This window comes from Oreochromis aureus, linkage group 1 (assembly GCF_013358895.1).
Source record: "Oreochromis aureus strain Israel breed Guangdong linkage group 1, ZZ_aureus, whole genome shotgun sequence".
In the NCBI taxonomy this organism is placed as follows: Eukaryota; Metazoa; Chordata; class Actinopteri; order Cichliformes; family Cichlidae; genus Oreochromis; species Oreochromis aureus.
The window spans coordinates 11,318,013-11,338,272 of record NC_052942.1 but is presented as its reverse complement, the minus strand read 5'-3'; the positions used below and the strand labels follow the sequence as shown (position 1 = coordinate 11,338,272).

At 39.1% G+C, this 20,260-nt stretch overlaps 2 protein-coding genes across 14 annotated transcripts in view; both read left to right on the top strand.

The window, feature by feature from the left end:
- Window positions 1-288: 288 nt before the first annotated feature.
- On the top strand, window positions 289-12,606 carry nr1h3 (nuclear receptor subfamily 1, group H, member 3). 4 transcript variants are annotated; one of them, XM_031744569.2, is made up of 12 exons: window positions 290-466; window positions 1,222-1,321; window positions 2,846-3,062; window positions 4,961-5,043; window positions 5,983-6,225; window positions 6,799-7,065; window positions 7,231-7,436; window positions 7,568-7,747; window positions 8,626-8,725; window positions 9,161-9,274; window positions 9,531-9,625; window positions 9,979-12,606. In XM_031744569.2, exons 4-12 carry the CDS (start codon window positions 5,001-5,003, stop codon window positions 10,123-10,125), a joined length of 1,395 nt encoding a protein of 464 aa, XP_031600429.1. In that variant the 5' UTR covers window positions 290-466; window positions 1,222-1,321; window positions 2,846-3,062; window positions 4,961-5,000; the 3' UTR covers window positions 10,126-12,606. The 4 variants fall into 4 exon arrangements, with proteins under 4 accessions (XP_031600431.1, XP_031600432.1, XP_031600429.1 ...); XM_031744571.2 differs by lacking the exon at window positions 2,846-3,062 and having other exon boundaries at window positions 289-466; XM_031744570.2 differs by lacking the exon at window positions 1,222-1,321.
- A 1,787-nt stretch (window positions 12,607-14,393) lies between these two features.
- Window positions 14,394-20,260, top strand: part of madd (MAP-kinase activating death domain) — a 47,991-nt gene continuing 42,124 nt past the window's right edge. For 2 of the 10 annotated variants that reach the window (XM_039606111.1, XM_031744453.2), the window contains exon 1: window positions 14,403-14,764. The gene's annotated coding sequence lies outside the window, so the exon portion shown is untranslated. Of the gene's footprint in view, window positions 14,765-20,260 lie in introns of all 10 variants that reach the window. The other 8 variants (XM_039606235.1, XM_039606186.1, XM_039606136.1 and 5 more) reach the window with 8 other exon arrangements.

The following is a 20,260-nucleotide window of genomic DNA, read 5'->3' as shown; positions in this document are numbered from 1 at the left end:
TATGAAATCATGAATAAATTCCTAAAGCACAAAAAAGAAAAAGGAAAAAGGGGAGACTAAATATTATTTTAGCATAATTTAAACGACTTTTTGTTTTTTTTCTGTATGCAAATAAATAAATTGCACCTTGATTAAATTTATATATATTTAAAAAAAAATCTATGTTATAAAACGCTATAATTCTAAAGTGGGCCCTGTGGCCGCCTAATGCGCTGGGGCTTTCCGCGCCTGCAAGACCAAATCCGGGATAGAGAAAGCCCCCGGCCCCGGCCCCATCTGCCTGATGGAACATGCTTCCTGCTGCGACTGCCGCAGCCGGAGCTCCCCGGGGCCGCTGGATCACATGATAGAACGACGCTGGCTAGCGAGCTAACATGTTAGCTTATGTTGTTAAAGCCCTTGCCAGGAATCGCACACGGACGCAGTAGCCCGACTAACAAGCAGTCCCAAAGTCCTGAAGTCCTTGGTGAGTCTAAAAAACGCACCTCTGTGTCATTTCTGAACGTTTTTATTGACCCAGAGACGTTAACTTAGCCAAGCTAGCTAAGTTAAACTTGTTTATAGGAAGTTCGTTTGGTGTGCGGGGCTTCTCGGCTAACGTTAACGATACTGGCCTTGTGTGGCTCGACCAAGAAGCTAATCTCACCTAAACACCTGGTTGTTTTGCTTTAATAGCAGTGTTGATGGCATGTTTACCGTTTAACGTATGTCGATGTAAGCTGGCTAATGTTTACAAGCCAAACTTGAGGCTAGCTGTGTGCGTTTGTTTGTTACTACTTAAGTGGCATTAAGCTTAGTTAACTAACTATCTAACTAACTAAGCTAATGTTAGCAGCAAATCTGCGGTCAAGACGGCCACATCACAGTATACCGGTATTGTCAAAACGATACTTGTCATACGTGTTAAGAGTTTTCACTTGCGCTTTCAAGTGCTCCTACTATGGTTGCAAAGAAACCAAAAACTAATGGTACTACTACTAAAGCTACTTTAGCTTGACAAGCCAGGCAGGCTGTTTACGCCCTCATCCCTATATGTGCTTGTTTTCAGTGTGAAAACCCTTTAGTGTACCTGCCCCACCCGTAGAGGTGGTTTCACTTGTTTTTCCTGACAAGTGCTGTGTGCAGAGGTGACATCTGTTGCACCTGCTATCACAGCGGGGTGCCTCACATCTTTATCACATCTTTATCACATCTTTATCATATCTTTATCATATCTTTTAGTTCGGTGACCTGAGTTAATTCCCAACACGGCTCCACCAAAGATTAATCAGAAGAGAAGTCTCGAGGCTAAAGAAGTGAAAACATCTGGGTGAATCTGCAAGTGAATATACTTCTTCTATTCTTCTTCCACCACGTTGTGTGCATGTATTTGTATGGGAACATTGATTGGTTGTGGAACCTGTGATCCCTGAAAGCACTGACTCTTTCCTTTCACACCAAGATGTTGCTGAGTGCAGTAATCCATTTCTGCTTCACCGTAGAGACTTGCATCCGTTGTTACTCTGAGACCTTGAGAAAGGGATGTTTCCCAGTTGTAGTCATGCTGTCTTCGGACACTGGATTCGCACCTTCTCACGCCGTGTTTTCTCAACAGAGTTTTCTCACATTCACTCTAACCCACCACTCTGGCTGCTGACACGTGCAGTAATTTGAATCTTTCTCAGCAGCTTTGTTTGCATATTATTTCTCAGTTCACAATCACTGAAGATTCAGAAAGCCCATAATAAACACTGACATTTTTATTAGGGGTTTTTACATTAAATATGACCAAATGAACTTTTTTTTTTTCTAAATTGCTACTATTTAGTTAACTGACTGGCACATGTAAAAATACTAGTTGCTAAATAATCTTACAAGTTTTTTAAAAGCCTAATTTTGACTCCCTTCGATTTTATTTGGCCTCAGATTGTTTATTAAAGAGCAGACTGATGTTTGACTTGCTGAAGTGTAAACGGAGAACAGGTCCTTTCTCTGTTTTGGATGCTAAGGTATAATACTGACTCTAGATTGATCATCAACTATTAAAGATTATGATGACCAAACCAGGTACAAATCATTATAAGGACTGCATTTTTTGGTTTTTATTAGAGAATATTTATTGTCTATAACTTGTTACTGATGGGCGATTTTAGAGTTACATCGATTCTTTTTTCTTTTTTGTTTGTTTGTTGGTGCTCTCATTTAATTTCCAGCAGTCTGTGAAAACATGGTCAAAGGTGACTGACTGATAAGTTGCAGGGGACATTGGACTTTATCTGTGAGACAAGAGCGGGGATGACTTAAGGTCAAATGCAGATAGGAATTGTTACAGCAAAAGAGTGTTAATTCACGCAGGAGACCATGATGCCCTCGATTATCGTACATTTTAACTAGTAAATCAACTAAACTTAGACTTGTATGACCAGAATAACACATCATAATCAACCTATTCTGAATATCATTTGTTTCAAACCTCAAACCCCCAGGTTAGGCTTTTTTTTTTTCCTTAATGAAATGACCCTGAATTGGCTAAGTGGAAGAAAATATATGGATGAGTGATAATTCACTGTTTTATGTTAGAAAATTATTCTTTTGCTGCGTGGCATTTTTGTGAGGAAGGTTTAGAGTGGTGACAGAGAGAATAAGTAGATGCTATGTTTTGACAGAACTGGAGAAAAATGGAGTAAGAACCTTGTAAAGATTGAAAATGGGTGGCTCTAATACTTGGAGAAAAAGGATCGAACACCACAACCCTGTGTGGATTTAAGAGCTGTGCAAATGACCAATAGTAACCTATGGTGTTCCCTCTTTCACCTCCCTCCCTCCTCCCCGTCTCTCTGTGTGTTTTCCCTCCTGTCTCCCATAGGGCATTGTAGAAAGGGACTTGTCTTCTTTCGTACTTGCCCTCTTCGAGATATCAAGTCATTAAACTTCTGCCCAACAAGTCACAGGGGTTTTGGCATCCTTTTAAGAATCATCAGGCAAGCTAGTCCTTAGCATCACCGCAGAGATATCAGCAGGCTGAGGTTGTGGACTCAAATGGGCAAGATGGATAGGCGATAAATAAGACACCAGATTCTGAGGTAAGGTCATTCCACCGCTGTGCCTGTCACAGTTAGGTCTCGCAGTTCAATTCTAGCTGATTAGGGCTTTGAGTCAAAGTGTCGTTGACCTTGTTTTTCTTTATCATCAAACCAAAACTGCATTTTCAGTGAGGAAACTATTAAGTTCCAAAAAGTAAATGTTACAAATTGCCAGCATGCTTTAAAGGCAAACTTGATATTATTCATACATAGCCTCATTTTAGTGCCATTAGCCAACATGGTGTAACAATCACAACTGCTATCATGGAAGTGTTACCAAAGCCTCTTTATGCCAACAGAAGTTTTGTGTTCATTATCTTTTATCTTAACTGTTGGGAACAATAACGTTTTACTGGTTTCTTTGGGTATGTAAAAACTTATCAGTGAGACTAGGCACATTACTGCCATAGTAGCTGTGTTCTTTGTTTCATTTAATTACATGCTTTCCCTTTAATTTTTGAACTAACATAACCTGAGTAGAGTTATGTAATTTCAGTCACATATCTTGTTGGAAACATGGGGAACTTTAAAATGCACCGAAACGCTTTATGATACTTGTATGGAAAAGTACTACTGTTACACTCATAAGTACTGATGTTACTACACAGTTATATCAACTAGAACAACAACCTGCATGTGGATTTTTTTATGTTATGAAATCTTGCAGGAGTGGTTGCCGAGTCCTTATCACTATTTATGAAGCAGGTGCTTTGCAGAGTAACTAGTTTTTGAGGTTGCAATGCCACAGAAAGGACGTGCACCATTTGGCATACCATGAGTTTCCATAAATTTGATATTTATGCTCATTACGTTCTGGCTATAGTAGACCTTTACAGTCTTTATTCCAGTCACTGAGCATGTTGCATCAAATAAAGTAGTTTAAGTTGTCAGGTATGTAATTCATTGTTTTCTAATTGGTTAGCATCCTTAAATGTAAGGCAGTAAAGTTCAAAATATCACCAACTACAGCCTCTGAAGTGAACCCAGAGTGACCGTAGAGTTGCTTTAAAAACATTTCCAAAAAAGATTGTAATAATTTTTTTTTATTGTAGGATTGAATATTGAACTGCATTAGTTGTGCAGACAGAATCCAGTTGTGTATCATGCCATGTGACAAAGATATCTTAAAGTTTGAACATTATCATTTTTATTTGTCACAAAAATAACTCGGCCCTCATTTCCAAACTTGCTTGTTTCTTGTAGGCTGGTTAAGAACAGCCAAATGGCCTGCTGATTCAGTTTCCTGAAATGTATCCATATGTGGCACATGACACGCTTTCGTTTCTGCTTTTACATCCAGTTGGCTTTGCTGTATGCACATCTTTATAGGCAGGCTCTGAGTGGCCAGAACTAAAATCCTTGATCTATTTTAATTCTTTCTAAGAACTGTGTTATGCTGCGTCACAGCATAATAATCCACTTGTCATCGATATCTTCAAACCACATCCTTATTTTCTTAATTACACACCCAACCAAGAGGAGGTTTCAAGAGAACTAAGTGTGTTTCTCACACTTGACTGTTTTGTAACTCTGTAGCATAGCTCTACCAGAATCTCTCACACTTAAGTATGTCTCAGGTGGTTGCTAACACGTTGTCTGTGAAACTCTCTTTTTAGAAATGCTTTGTAGCCACAACGGTTGACTACATGGGTTGCACAGAGGCAGACTGTATATTTAAAGAAGACAATACATTTCCTGGAATTAAAGTCTATCATCAGAACAGACAAAACTGTCTTTTTTTGTTTTTAACCTGCATTGAGACCCTTAAGCTGTCCTTGTCCAGTCCAAGGGGGCTCTTACCCATATTTACTAGTAGGATCCAAGGAAAAACTTTACTTCAGAGGATTTTGTAGTGATAGTAACGTTTAGCATAATGTCCTGTTGTTTTCATTTCGCAGGTACATGTTGATTTCGTAATGACAAGCTGCTGTGCAGAAGATGTCCACGCTGTCTGTGACTGATATCCCAGATGTTGGTCATGGTAAGAGGAACAATCTGTCACACATGTTAGTCCAAAGTGAGAGATTTACCTGATCAGGAGCCAATTCTTCCGATATGTCTCATTGTTAGATTATGACACTTTATATGAAGTACTTGCTCTACATTCTAAGAGTTGGTATAAAAGATGGTTTTTATATTGTATTATCTTTTTATTTTAGTGGGGAGAGAGCCCTGAAAGAAAGATCCTAATTTATAATAAATGCACAGTTTGTGCATTTCTCAACAAATACTACTAAAATAATTCAGTGAAATAATAAGTAACCCCCCCCCCAATTCTGTTTATGTTGCTTATCTTTTATTTTAACTAGTCTTATTTAAGCTTACTATGGAAGTTTTTGCTGCGTACCTCAGCCATTTACAGTTGTAATAGTCTCTCCTTTCCCTGCTCTCACCTCATACACATGTGCGTCACATATGAGCTGCAAAAAGGCAGGAGAAGTGTAATTAAGTTATTTTAATTACAATAAAAACTTCCAAACAAGTGTTTGATCAAAAATAACTTGAGTGACAGCGAGAAAAGGGCAGAGACGCATTGATTTCAGAACTTTTTTAGTTGTGACATCTCAGACACACCCAGAGTTTGCAGTTCAATTGAAAAGCTTTTGGCTTAGGAAGTGCTGTTAGCTTCCTTTATCCTCTATTAGCTCTCCCCTAGTAAATGGTCCAACATGCCCTATTAAACCCAGCACAGATACATTGGCCCTTTGTCATCAGCTCTACCTTACTGAGTCAGGACTGGGTAGATGTTGGATTCAAATTCATCATTTACCAGTGAATTTGTGATTATTGCATCATGTTTTATATGTTTTTGTGAACATGGCTGTTTATGTTAGACAACTGTCAAAATAAAGATAATGACGAGTGGAACGGCCTTGGACGATGATTATTGTTTTCGCTGTGTTTGTCTCGTCTCTCTCAGATGAGAGTAAGGTGTTTGATGGGGCCTCTGAGCTGCAGCTGGACTGCATGGTTGAGGAAAGCAGTGGAAGTACCACAATGAAGCATGATGGCCTGCTGTCACTGACTGACCTCTCCCACCCAGATGATTTCCCTGTCCCCCCTCATAATGGCCCCTCGCTGGCTGAGATGAGCAGCCCTCTGCCAGTAGAACCAAATGACATTAAGCTGGATCCAGCTGCAGGTGACACATCTGCAAGCACAGGTGAGGAGGGGAGGAGGGGGTACAGCCTTCAGATGACTGTAGTAGGAACCATGCATGTTTTAAACGTTCGTTTCAGCAAACCTGCATTAAATACATTGTATTTAAATGAAAAAAATGGCACATGCTCTTCTGTGAGGTGGTTATTAAGAATTGGAGAGTGGGAAAAACAGTGTCTGTGTATTTGTCACTATTGTGAATAGTTGAGTGGAAAACAGGACCTAGTTGTTAAATACAAAAATTAGAAAAAGGCATGACTAAACTTGCCCATCTCAGTTACGGCAGTTTGTACTGCAAGTGGAGTAACAACTTCCACAGACCAGTATAACCAGTATTATTTCCTGCTGATCCCTTGATCTTAGGCATGCTTATTCTATAGTTTGACCTTTATGATGAGTCAGTAACGTTGAGTGTGTGTATTCTGTTCTATTTTGGTTTAGATACAAGGCCTAGAAGTAACCATCGTTTCTTGAAAGGAGGATGCATAACAGACTGCTTCTGAGAAACTATCTAAACTAAACCCAGATCATTTTCTTGAGTTCACATTGGTGTCATATCACTTTCATTTGTGTGTAGATGGTCAGCCAGTGAAAAGAAAGAAGGGGCCTGCTCCAAAGATGCTGGGCAACGAGGTGTGCAGTGTCTGTGGTGACAAGGCCTCTGGTTTCCACTACAACGTGTTGAGCTGTGAGGGCTGCAAGGGCTTTTTTCGGCGCAGCGTCATTAAAAGTGCCCAGTACTCCTGCAAGAACAATGGCCGCTGCGAAATGGACATGTACATGCGCCGCAAGTGCCAGCAGTGCCGCCTGCGCAAGTGTCGGGAGGCGGGGATGCTGGAGCAGTGTGAGTGTCTGTACGCCAAATGAATCAGAGATGAAGAAAACTTGAAAACCCACATGCAATGTTGGCATGTGGGTTTCTAGCCAGAGTGCAAATCGTGACAATGAAAAGAAACTCTTTAATTAGCTTGAGCTTTACTCAGGATGTGCATCCTCTTTTGACCTGTAGGTGTGCTTTCTGAGGAGCAAATTAGACTGAAAAAGCTGAAGAAGCAGCAGGAGGAGGAAACGGCCCGCACGTCCACAGTGGTCACACCCACCCCTCCGCAGGAAGCAGCCACACTGGATCCACAGCAGCAGGAGATGATTCAGAAGCTGGTGGCTATGCAGAAGCAATGCAACAAGAGGTCTTTCCTTGACCGACCAAAAGTGACGGTAAGTGCTTCAGAGGGGAGTTGGAGCTGAAATGGCAGCAGCTATAGAGACAATGTGTCAAATGCTGAGATGGGTTTGTCTCAGAGTCCCATTTACCTCACTACTGTATATTTACTGTTAATGTATTCCAGCCATGGCCACAGAGTCAGGATTTGCAGAATCGAGAAGTGCGGCAGCAGCGGTTCGCTCACTTCACTGAGCTGGCAATCATGTCAGTCCAAGAGATTGTGGATTTTGCTAAGCAGCTTCCTGGTTTCCTTGAGCTCACAAGAGAAGACCAGATTGCTCTACTGAAGACATCTACTATTGAGGTCTGTCGCTAGAAATGTGACTTTTGTTAAATTGTACCCATTATACTAACTAGAGGGGGGGGAATGGTATCTATCTTGTACTGGCCCCTTTTATGAGCAGATTTAAGACATCTCATTATGAGCCCATTTTCTTTGGATTGGCTGTCCATTACTTGATTTTTAACTCAGCCCCTCTAAGTATAGCTACCTTGTTGTCTTGCCTCTGTGTGAATAGTCCACAACCAAACTCTAAACATACTAAAAATACTTTAGCATTTTCATTTCATTTTGGCAAGTATTCTGTGATTCAGAGGTGGGAGTAAACACAAGTGCAAGTCTCAAATATTAACTGTTAAGTATCAAGCAAGCAAACCCCAAGTTACTAGAGTGAGAATCAAACACGTCAGAAAAAATTCTGCTGATCTTTCAGTTCAGCTGTTTTCAGTGTTACTAGAAATTGTTGCAGCCGACGGTCTTATAAGCCTTTTGATCTAGTATTTGGTGTTTTGTGGCAGTAACAAACCCACAACAGAGCCCAGTGCTCTGAAATAGTAATATGATCAGTATATTTCTGAAAGGAAAGCTCTGTAGTGAAAACAGTTAATAGTATCCAACGATGACTATAGTATAGTTTAACATTGCTTATGATGAGCAAACCCAAAATACTTACCAAAGCAAATTTAGTTTAAAAAGAAGAGCAAATAATGACTCATTGGATACATATTGCGAGCAAATTCGCTTCTGCTTTTGATTAACTGTGAATCTGTAGTGTACAAACTGACTATTAAATTTTCATTTTAATATGGCAACAAATAGTTTGTTCCCTTTTGAGTAAGTACAAAAGTTAAAGGCTGGTGTGGTTGAAAGACAAAAAAAAGATGTTTTTTCGTCTTTCTCAGATTATGCTGCTTGAGACGTCTCGGCGATACAACCCTGCCATCGAAAGCATTACATTTCTGAAGGACTTCAGTTATAATAAGGAGGATTTCGCCAAAGCAGGTTCATTTGTTCATTTCTACCTACCAAATAATTCTTTTTATTAGTTAACCAGAGTGTGTGCATTACATCTGTCAGAATCAAAATGTCTTTATGAAGATTATGATGACAAAATTTAAGTGCAGTACTTACACTATTAAAAAGGAGTAATAATATATACAAAATTCAGCACATGTACAGCAGTCCCTGCATTCACCTTATTGCACTAGTCCCATCAGTAATGATTAAAAACTCTGCTTTAATTGCATCAAATGCTTTAATGGCTGTATCGTGTGCCTTCTAGCAGGAACTCAGAGATTACAGAGATGCATAGAAAATATGTTTTCATATGTTCCCTTACTGTGAAAATGCTCAAATCCACAGCGTGCAGTTGCAGTGCATTTCTATTTGTAACGTGACATTTTATTTTCCCTCCTCTCTCCACTCTTACCTCCTCAGGGCTTCAGTTTGAGTTCATCAACCCCATCTTTGAGTTTTCAAAAGGAATGAATGACCTGCACCTGGACGAGGCCGAATATGCTCTGCTTATTGCTATCAACATCTTTTCTGCAGGTCAGAATTTATAAACTACACACCCTTCTCATAGTGAAAATGCTTTGAGAACTAATCCTTCCCTTTTTAGTTCTGAGGGAGAAATGAACTGTTTGCATTTGCAGATTGAGCTTTTTTTTTCCCCCCTCAGAAGGCTTTCCTCGCATTTTACCAAAGTAGATGTTTTTTTTCCTCCATAAACCAACAGGAGAGATTAATATATGTGTGTGTGTGTGTGTGTGTGTGTGTGTGTGTGTGTGTGTATATTTGCTTTCAGATCGGCCAAATGTGCAGGATCATGAACTGGTGGAGCGGCTGCAACAGCCCTATGTGGATGCACTGCGCTCTTATATCATGATTAAGAGACCAAATGTAAGCACCAGATGTATATGTAGCTTTTTCTCTTGTTACAGACTGAACGTCAGTATAACCAGGCTGTCGTCATCACAACAAGCACATTAGGTCATGACTAAGGTCATATTGTTTTGTTGAGACTTGTAGGGGGTTTGAACTGTTAGAAGAGCAGTTGTGTGCTAGATAAAGCTGCGTGGTGAAAGGAACCAAATGTAGACTACATATTGTTATCTAAAAACAGCAACAGTTATACATTATCAGCTGAGTTGATAACAGGTGTGTGTGTGTTTCCACACACATATTGTGAAGTGATTGTGTGTTTGAAAGGTGTTTTGGAAACTATTCATTTATTTTTAAATGAACTTCCTTAGGATCACTTGATGTTCCCCCGCATGCTGATGAAGCTGGTGAGCCTTCGTACACTAAGCAGTGTCCACTCGGAGCAGGTTTTTGCCCTTCGCCTCCAGGACAAGAAGCTTCCCCCGCTACTATCTGAAATCTGGGACGTCAATGAGTGACTGCGAACCTGATGTCACACTCCGTGGCTTTGTTAAGCCTGAGACAGACATGGCATCCAGCAAGATCACTGACTCCTTTCTGACGATCTTGTCAAGGACTGGTTGTTTTCTTTTTCATGGGGAAGGGAGAGCAACGCTGCCCTTTGCTCTCAGACTGCTATATGGCTTTGTGTTCCTAAGAGGAACATGAACGCCTAGTTTTCTTTGAACCTTGCTTTTTTTTTTGTTTTGTTTTGTTTTTCTTCTTCCATGTAGATACTGACGTGATTGTGGTTAAATACCAGCATTCGGCTCTTTAGCCAGTTTTCTTTGATTTAATATTTGTTGAACGTTTTGTCAATCTCTAGTGCGGTTTTTATCCTTTTCCTCTAACAATAATAATCAACAGGAACTGAGCAGGTCTTGGCTGTGGCTGTTTCAATGTCAGGATTACAGTCACACATTCAGTTAAAATGGTGATATTTGCATTTGTGCAATAGAACGGGGAAAGGATGGGCATAATTGGACCCACGACAGCTTTTCACTTTATTGACATTAGATTAAAATATAGGCCACTTGGTTGATACGTGATATGCATTTTAATATGGCAACAAATAGATTTATGTTCCCTTTGGAGTAAGTACAAAAGTTAAAGGCTGGTGTAGTTGCTCAGGTAAAGTAATGTGAAGTAGACCTCTGAGTACTGGAGGCTTCTTTAATATCTATTAGTTTAATAGATTTACTTTAGTTTTTCCAGATGAATAAGGGACCTTTTTGGTCGTTTATAGAAGCCCATTACAGTTCATGTAAATTGTATATTTATTTACATTAAAAATAAAAAATGCAAAGCTTATCCTCAAGATTGTACAATCACATGCTAACGCACAAGAAAGTACAACTCTGCAGGTGACTAGTAGGCTGGGCCCTTCACAGGAAATGGTGTGTTTTGTTTTGTTTTATCACTCAGTGCAATGGTACCCTGAAATACAAGCGGTATTGTCTTTAAAATGCAAGGAAAGATGAAATTTCAGTTTGGCAAAGTCAATCTACCATGTCTCTGAGCCTTTTTTTGTTTCCCCCAAAGAGAAAACCCCTTTTCTGTCAAAGTTGCATTCACAAAAAAATGAAAGTATTGGCTTGATTAACACCATCTTTGTAACTGTGTAAGTGAAATGTACTTTTGTGATTTCGCTCTAGCATTTAAAAGCGTGACAAATGTTTGAGCAGAAAAGGAGATGTTTTGTGACATTTTATTTTTGATAATCTACTACGTAACTAATACGGAGGACAATAAATGTCAAGCTGAATTTCTAGTTAGAAAGCTAACTTGATCTAAAGGTCTATAATAGTGTGGATATCTTCCTTGAATGGGTACTCAACATCAACAGCTTTAACCGGTCAGATTTTGGGAAACCTCACTAAAAACATGTACCAAAATCTTTATTAACAGGGAGCAGGAATCAACAGGAAAGAACTACTTTACTACAGAGATCTAAGTGTTTTTCTTACTGCTGTGTTTCCCATGCCTTGTCCTGTGCGGTGTAACATTGAAATGCTGCATAATGGATGATAAAGGACTGCCAATGGAAATCCATAATTGTGAAGTCTGTTTTCTCTTCCTATGTTGAGTGAAGACGGCTGAAAATTGGGACAGTTTAATGGCTTTGCAGTCTGTTTTACAGTAATTTAATTACCTCTCTAGCCATTACAAGATGTCAAGGTTAGATTTCTCAATAACTGTAGATGTAAAATGCAGTTTGCTCTGCCCTAACAAACAACTTCTACTATTTCAGCCGGGAGATCCTCCAGAATCATGTTTTTTAGCATGTTTTTAGGGGGCCTTTTAGCTAATAAATTCCATCAGATGGCTAACATGCTGGTTAAATAGGATATTATCTACACCTGCTACACAAATGTCACACAGGCACAAGTAGTCTCTTCAAAATTCACTTTATTGCACATTAGATAAGTTTGTCCAAAAGCACTTGCTGATGGACTTCATGTTTAATTATTTGAATTTATGGTTGTTAAGCTTGGATTGTGTAACCAAACTGACCCCCCCCTTTTTTTTTTTACTTTATCGCCATATTGACCAACATGTCTGTATTGTATAATATTAGCTTAAACTGATTATCTCTCCCATGTTCAGCTCATGCTTTTAATAAAATTGGCTTTGTTTATTAAAGTGTTCCTGTGAACCACCATGCACAGCATTGGGAACCCCGAAACTGACAATATTATTTTCCACTTTTATTTTAATTTTATTTTTTTGCTTTCCTGCCTGTGACATGTAAGGATGTCTTGTGTGAAAATGATATTAAATATTGATATACTAAATTAATGACAACTCTAGTGATGGTTAAAAAAAATAGCAATGACAATAATTAATTGGTGAATTAACTCCCTAGTTTGTATTTGCCTTTGACATCGTCTATGACGTGACATCTATGACAACTTGACTTTTATGTTTCACCATGCTGATTAAATGATCTAATGATGCAATCCTTTAGCCTGGTTCATGCATCTTTGAACAAGCTGGATGGAAACTGATTTTAAAATGTCTCACACAGCCCAACATTAGGAAAATGTGTAAAATGGTAAAATGGTAAACGTTACTTAATAGTTGGCTGAATAAATGCAAACGCTTGTCCAGCCACATTCCTTACAGTATTCACAGTGGGGTGCTCTTAAGATGTTAGAATAACTGGAAACACTAGTGATCGGATTTTCTTCCTTAATAGTTGCTTGGGGGAAACGCCTAACAAAAGGCCATCCATGAGGGTTCTTTCCTGCCAGAAGAAGAATGGAACAGCAGCTAACATCAGGAAGCAAACTTTACCGATGCCCATTTTTTTCCATTCTAGGCACAGAAAAGATGGTGGTGTTCTGGCGTTTTTGACCATGTACTATATCAATCCTTAAAATTTGATTTATATTTTAGATATATTCTAAATATTACAACATATTTGGTTATAGATTTGGATTTTGTTGATATCCACATAATCTGTGATATAATGTTTTATTTATTAAAAAATAAGGAGCAGGTTAAGACAAGAACAGATGCAGGAGTGTGTAACCAGACCGGTGAAATGCTTATGCAAAACTTTCCTTTGGGTCCCTTTTTAACAAATGTCAGTTGTTGTATTTTGGGTTTTGGTTTGATGGTTGCAGGGCCTAAAAATTGCTTCTGTGAGATTACTATTAATTTACCACCTTATCCCTTGGTTGTATACCATTTCAGTTCACAGAGGGAATATGATTAAGTTTATTATTTTTTCTAGTGTGCCTACTGCAATCAAAGAGCAATAGCTATTGTTGTGTATATGTATATTGTGGTAATGCTGCCAGTATCTCAGGTTCTTAGCTCATCCTGAGACACAAGCTTATGGTGTCCATCCGCAATAGCGTATTAGTCACATTTCAGTGAAACTTGCACTCAGTGATCACCTGATGGGCCTTTACCCAAAGTGGCTTGAGGTCAAGGACACATTTGCTGTTTTACAAGGAATAACCTACTAATTGTAATGGATTGAAAGATGGATGAGACTCCTTCAGTGCAGTTCTGGTTTGTCTTCAGCAGATCTTCAAGCCTTTTTATGTTGCTGACCTCATAGCTTTTTTCTCTCTCTGAATGTACCCAACTATTAATTTGGTTAATGCTGTCTTTGATAAAGATGTTCAACATGTACTGTTTCAATTTCATTCTCAGCAACACATGCTGAGTGTTCAAAGTGAGAGCTTTGAAATGCAAATTCCACTTTTTGAATGACCTGCAGACATTTTAATTATTTAATTGTATCCAGAAATCAACATTTTTCACTGATTTAAGAGACTGATTTTTTTAACCAATGTTTTTTCTGTACTGTTGATGCTGTACAGTTAGGAGACATGCCCAGGGTCACTGACAGATTATTCAACACTACTGCTCTAGAGTCAGCATGAAGTACTCTGTCATCAGGTTGGCTGATTGTAGCACATATTTCACTTAAAAAAAACAACTAAATTTCTTTATCATTGCTTTAAAGCAAGTAGCCTACTAAAATTCAACAGTTAAAATTTATTTGGATTATTTTTAATCACTTTTTGTTAGCTTTTTGGTCATTTTAACTTTAGTTAAATAATGTAAACAATGTAAAGGTGGTAGGCTTATCAAAAAATAAATATGGAGACCCAAATGGCTCTCGCCGGTCCTGCTGCGCGAAAAAACGCAGGAAAATTGTACAAATAGATTTTTAGAGTGAACCAATGGTAACGACACCCAGTCGGGAGCATTAGGTGGGTTTTGTCCGTTTTGTGTTGTCGCTTCCGTTAGGTCGGGCTCTCAGTATGCGGAACTCCCTGCAGGCTTCTAGCGCTGATGATGATGAGGAGGAGGATGTTGTGAAGGCAGGTTGTAACTGACCGAGCCACACGTTTCACTGAGCAGGCAGGCGGACACATATTTCGCATCATTTATTATGTTCCGGGACACTCAAACGGAGTGGCTGACCTTTTCAGCGGTTGTCCGCGCTCGATCTTTTCAATGATAAAAAAAAAGGACTGAATTCTGACAAACATCGCTGCCTCTCCGCCGTGACCGAGGAGAGCACCCACCATCCAGGCCGTCATCGGCAGCTGGCTGGCTTGGCAGCGAGCATTAGCGGCTAACCGGCTAACGTAGGTAAGGTTATTCCCATTAACGTCTGTGCTCTGTGAACGCATTCAGCGCATATGTGTCGTGTGTTCTCAACAGTGTCATTGCGTTTGTTACGTTTGGCAGGTGTACTGTGTATGAGACTAACGTACTGGTGGTAGCTAGGCAGCTCGCTCGCTAGCTAGCTTGCTAGCTAATCCACTCGTGACGTAGGAAAGCATACGGCTAGCAGAGGAGAGGTGAGAAGATGCTTCCTTGGCGTTAATGTTTAGGACGAATCAAAGCCAGACAGCCTGTTTGAAATATTTATCCATACATATAATATAAAAAAATGACAGCACTACCACCGTGCACCAAAGACGGTTGTATCTGAGGTGGGAGGCGCTGACATTGCCTTATCACATTTTTTCGAAGTGCTGTGTTTGTTAATGTTACCTTTCTCTTGGCGTACGTCCTCTCCATGGCTAATCTCAACTGGTTCCAGTAAAATTTAGACTACACACCCAGACAGGCTAGTCATGCGGGATTTGTGCTCTGCAGTCGCAACCCGTGACGATTTTCTGTTGAAATAGTGTGCCATTGTGAAGTCCGTCATCACGCCTGAAGCATTGCTTAGCAGTTGGATTATTTGACACAATGTTCAGATTATCTTGCGACATAAACGTTGGGCACTAACGCGTGAAAACATTAGGACGGTTTCATCATCGAAGAAAGAGAAAGTATTTTTTTTTCATGTGGATACTTAGTATGTTAATGTGTACAGAATTTTAAGATATACGTTAACATATTTTTAATAAAGATGATTTGAGGGTGACTGGGACGTAATGTTCAATGGATAACTATACACCATTTTTTATTTGCTGTCATGCATGTCTTTATTGATGTGACGACATTTAGGTGAATGAGCACAGAATAAACCCAGGCTTTATGTAGATTTCACCGTTAAATAGCTATAATATTAAACCAAAATTTTAAGGAAACATGATTATTTTGTGCTTTTGCAATACAATCAGTGAACGTGTGTTAATGTGATGTTTCTGGTCATGGAAACATTTGTTTAAGTGTTTGGGTGAATGACAGTGTGCTAAAAGGCATTGCAAATGAAGAACATTGTGGTCCCACAGGCAGGCCAGTATTTCTTGCCGGTGACAGGTATGGATTGGCTCAGGGAATCGGGCACCTTCTGTTGTCCGTCTTCAAGGTGCTGAGGTGAACGGCAATAAGATCCCTGAAGTCTCCCGTCAGCATCAGACATATTCGTTTTGGGTGGATTTATAAACCTTCAGGAATAAAGTTTTAACATAACTGAATAGCTAGCCTTCATTCTTAATAATGACAGGATTATTTGCATGTGAAATTGTGTTAAAGTTTGAGTTAAACAGTGCAATTAATGTCCATACACTAGCCCCAATCAATAAGTGGTTGTCTTTTCCATTTACCAAAACTTTATCAGAGAAAGGAGTGTGTCCCAGTCACATGTAATTCACCCAGTGCATTACACAGACTAGCTACAGATCTTTGACTATATCCTCTTGATTGATGATGGGGTACAATTTGATTTGAATCTCAAAGCCTCTGGGAAAAAATGTAAAAATGGGCCAATCGCAAATGGTTTCTGAGGGCAAATATAATTTATTATACACTGGAGCTTTTAGGCTGGGGGGTTATCTGGGCGATAACAAAATTGAGCTTGTGTTATAAGATATTGTGAAACAAACATATTGGTATGTAACTTGTTGTTAAGTCAAAACAAGGCATGAGTATCCTTGTTTTTTTCCTTTAATGCACATTGAACTTTTATCAAAGAAAGGTACCTGGAACCTGATTCAAATGAAGCCAGTCTTCATCACACCTTGCAATGCAAATTATTAGCACATAGTTATTTTCCTACAGTCAAACAGATAACTGAACACCATAAATGTGTTGGTTATTTCATTTTTGTGACCACAATTTCAAGATGTAGAAACATGGCCAGTCACCAAGCATATATTAAGATCTTCTGTAAATCATTTTAAAGTTGCAGCACTAGTTCCTTGTAGGTTATGAGAGGCAGGGGACCAAAATATATCAATACTGGTCCAGCTGTTAAACACTGTACCATTGGTTCAATAAAATGATAATTTAAAAAGTGAGAACGCATTGAATAATACTTTCTTAATCTACACATTATCCCTGGCTTGTTTGTGTGGCCTTGCTGACCTGATCGATTTCAGTAGCATTCTCTGTTTGTACTTACTGCTGTTTACTGTGACTGGCAGTAAATGTTAACCATGTTGGAGGCCCATGAATCATATCTGTCTCCTCTCCATGCTTACATAACAAGTGACTGCTTGCCTGCAGACCACTCTGAAGAGATTCATCTGTTGTGTTAATGTACATCATTATCTAGCCTTTGAAGATTGTTGTAATGTTGTGACAATTCTTTATTCCCGGTTTTTAGAGATAGGAAAAGGGGATCAGTACCACACTTGGTAATTAAAGACAATCAGTGAAGTGGCACAGTCCTGCCATCCTTATCTAAAAATAATGTTGTGAGCCAGTATCTCTGTGCTGGATGAGTCTGCCTGCAGCGCTACTGCTTCATAAAACAGCCATTTTGGCTTGGTACCAGGAAGCTTTCAGGCTGCCAGACCTGTGTATAGGCTCATTTTCCTGATGGTTTCATGAGATAAAAAGGGTTACATTGTATTCTCTATAGGCCTGTTGAATTGTCCCTTTTTGTAGTTTTTCTTTGCTGTGACAAGGTTTATGCTGTTGCCGCTATCCAACCTTGTAGAAGTTGTTCCATGTATTTTATTTATTTTTTAAAGCTTGAGCTGAAAAGATTATTTTTTATTTTAAACTGCCATTTCAGAGCACATTTACCCATTAATGTTAACTGACAGTTTACTTTTCCCTTCTTGTACATCAGTGTGCAAAAGTCAGTAAAAAGCTGTCAGGCTTTTAGGGTATTTGAATAACTTTACCAAGTGTGATGAGTGTGAACATAAAGCTGACTTCCTAAGACATGTTTCATCCTACTTGGTAGGTCTGTTTGAACTGCATCTTTGTGTGGCTCCTCACATCAAATGCTCTTGGATTAAACAGTGTGGTGAAAGTTCACATGTAAACGCTGTCAAGCTTCCCAAAACCATATGAAGGTATTAGGTATCTGTAGTAGCTTAAGAATCAGTGTTTTAATACTGCAGTTTCAGTGAAATGTTTTAAACATTCACTCAGTTTCAAATTCCCGTAAAATAAAAATATAAAAATAAAAACAAAACATTTTAGCATGCATCAAGAATACTTTAATTCTAATGGTTCGTGTCCCTCTGTGAGCAGCTTCTCTGCTCAGAAGTGGAGCTATTAGACATAATTACACCTATAATGTGTCTGAAGCCTTCTGTAATAATGTCCGCTGGACACAGCTGTGTCATGCACTGGTAGTTCTGTGGCTGAGGGGGTTAATGACCACCTTTGTCAGGATGTGTGACTATCGTGTCCCACTCATGATTTACATGCAGTCCATTTGTCTGCCCTGTTATTGTTGTGTGTCTGGTCTGTTTCTACCACACAAGCGCACATATTAAAACACGATATTCACATCAGCATGTATTTATATTTGGGGCAGATTCATTTTTAGCATTCTGTGTGGTGTCACTTCACTGAAGGTCGCTGCGGTTTTAATGTTCATAGTGCGAAACCTTTTTTTCTTGTGTAATAGATGTAGTCTCTGACAGCTCTTTCTAATGTTGTTTTGAGCATGAAAACAGAACTGGAAGTGTAAATGAGTCTTTAGGGGGACAGCGGGCTGCCTGTTTGAAGAAAGAGTCAAATTAGGTCAGAAGTGTTTTCTATAGTTAAAGCTACTGAGTGTATAACATGTAACTAGTCCAAACGGCATGGGAAAAGAACAAAGCAACACGGGTTCTGTTAGACATAGGATATACTGCTTCTCATATGTCTGTGTGATGGAGTAGATGCGGTCATGTTGTTTAATTCAAAAGCAACTCCTGGAACTGCAGTGAAATTGGCATATTTTCATAGATGTGCACAAATTTTGCTGCTTGTTAGACTTTACTAATTTATCCTTTAGTCCTTGTGAATCAGGTCTTTTTTAAATGTAAAGTTTGGATCTTTTTTGCAGTAATTGCACTGATAGAGGTGTGGTCATTGTAAGATTATCTTAAGCTTTTAGAAAAGAATCCTGGTCTTAGCTTTTCAGTGGGAATGCATCAATGATGCAGTATGAACCACTGACTAAATTAAAGCTCCTTCAGCTTATCAGTTGTTGGATAACAGCCTTTAAGTGACAGTGAGAAACTGCTGTGGGTCCTGAGTGTTTGTGTTTCAGGGTGGGGTTTCAGTAGCATGGCCTCCTGTAGTATTTGTTAGTTTTAGAGTAAATGCTGTTTGGCATGGCATGATAACTCAAGTAGATCACGTTACTGTGGTTTTGTTTTTTGCATGTAGCTGATGTGAACATTAGCAGTTATGGTGTTTTCCTCTGAGGTGTTTTAAGCTTCAGATTTTGCTGCTTATTCCAGGAAAATAAAAAGCAGAGCAGTAATTTTGTAATGTTTGATGGTTTTGGGAGGAAAAAGAGATACTTCAGACTGTAGTTTTACTGCAGCCACTTTATAGTCTTTGAATGAAATGTCAGCATGTTGGTTTTGCTCTTATTATATTCACACTGAAAAGTTACAAGTTGAAAAGTTGAGTGTGGCACCGAAATTGTCAATTCATGTCTTGTGGTTTTTAAGGGGATCTCACTGCTGTTCTTTTCTTTCTTGTGGGATTCCAGTTCATTGGTTACACCTGCAAGTGCTTCCCATGAGGGTTGTCCTGATTGTGTCATAACTAGTAACATGTTTGGCAGTGCTGTTATTTGTTTAACTAGTACATGCCCATGCTACAGTATAGTTTGGCCAGTTTGTGGTGTTGGTTGTAAAATTCAAATGATTGTAAAAATGAAGATTATAACAAGTTAGATAAACATGTGTTCATTGCTTGGTGGTTGCAAGGCAACATGATGGCATTATACTATATGATGCATGAGTGACATTTTGTGAATATAAATTAGATGTTACTGTTGTGAAACAAAAATGATTCGGTGCTTTTGCAAGGTATTTAAAAAAAGGTTATCTGAGCTTGTCGCTAGGTGATTGCAAGGCGATGTGATGACATCATCATAATAACTATTGATAAGAGCTGTCAGGGGCCTAAGATGTAGCTGTGTGCCAAGGCTGGTTGCTGAACTCCTGATCCTAATGTAGGAGGATTTGCGAGACAAATTTGCGAGATTTTGTAAGTTATAGAACATGAGTGAGTTCCTCTAAAAAGTAGATCATATAGCTCCATAAATTATTGCTGAAAATAGCATGAAATGCCATTGCTGTGGGGATGTTAAATTGTCTTTCAGAAAAGTCTTAAGAGTTGAGCTTAACATAATCCTGGCCCTGACTTGTTTTTTTGTCTTTAGTGGCCAGTGCTTTGTCATTACATTTACTCTACAAGAGGAGATCCAGAGCGTGTGCACCTGTT

Excerpts from the sequence above, each read along its gene's own strand:
- nr1h3 (XM_031744572.2), top strand. The coding sequence starts at position 5,001 with ATGTCCACGCTGTCTGTGACTGATATCCCAGATGTTGGTCATG. Across the intron at positions 5,044-5,982 it reads TATCCCAGATGTTGGTCATG|ATGAGAGTAAGGTGTTTGAT; the intron begins GTAAGAGGAACA and ends CGTCTCTCTCAG. Across the intron at positions 9,275-9,530 it reads TATCAACATCTTTTCTGCAG|ATCGGCCAAATGTGCAGGAT; the intron begins GTCAGAATTTAT and ends ATTTGCTTTCAG.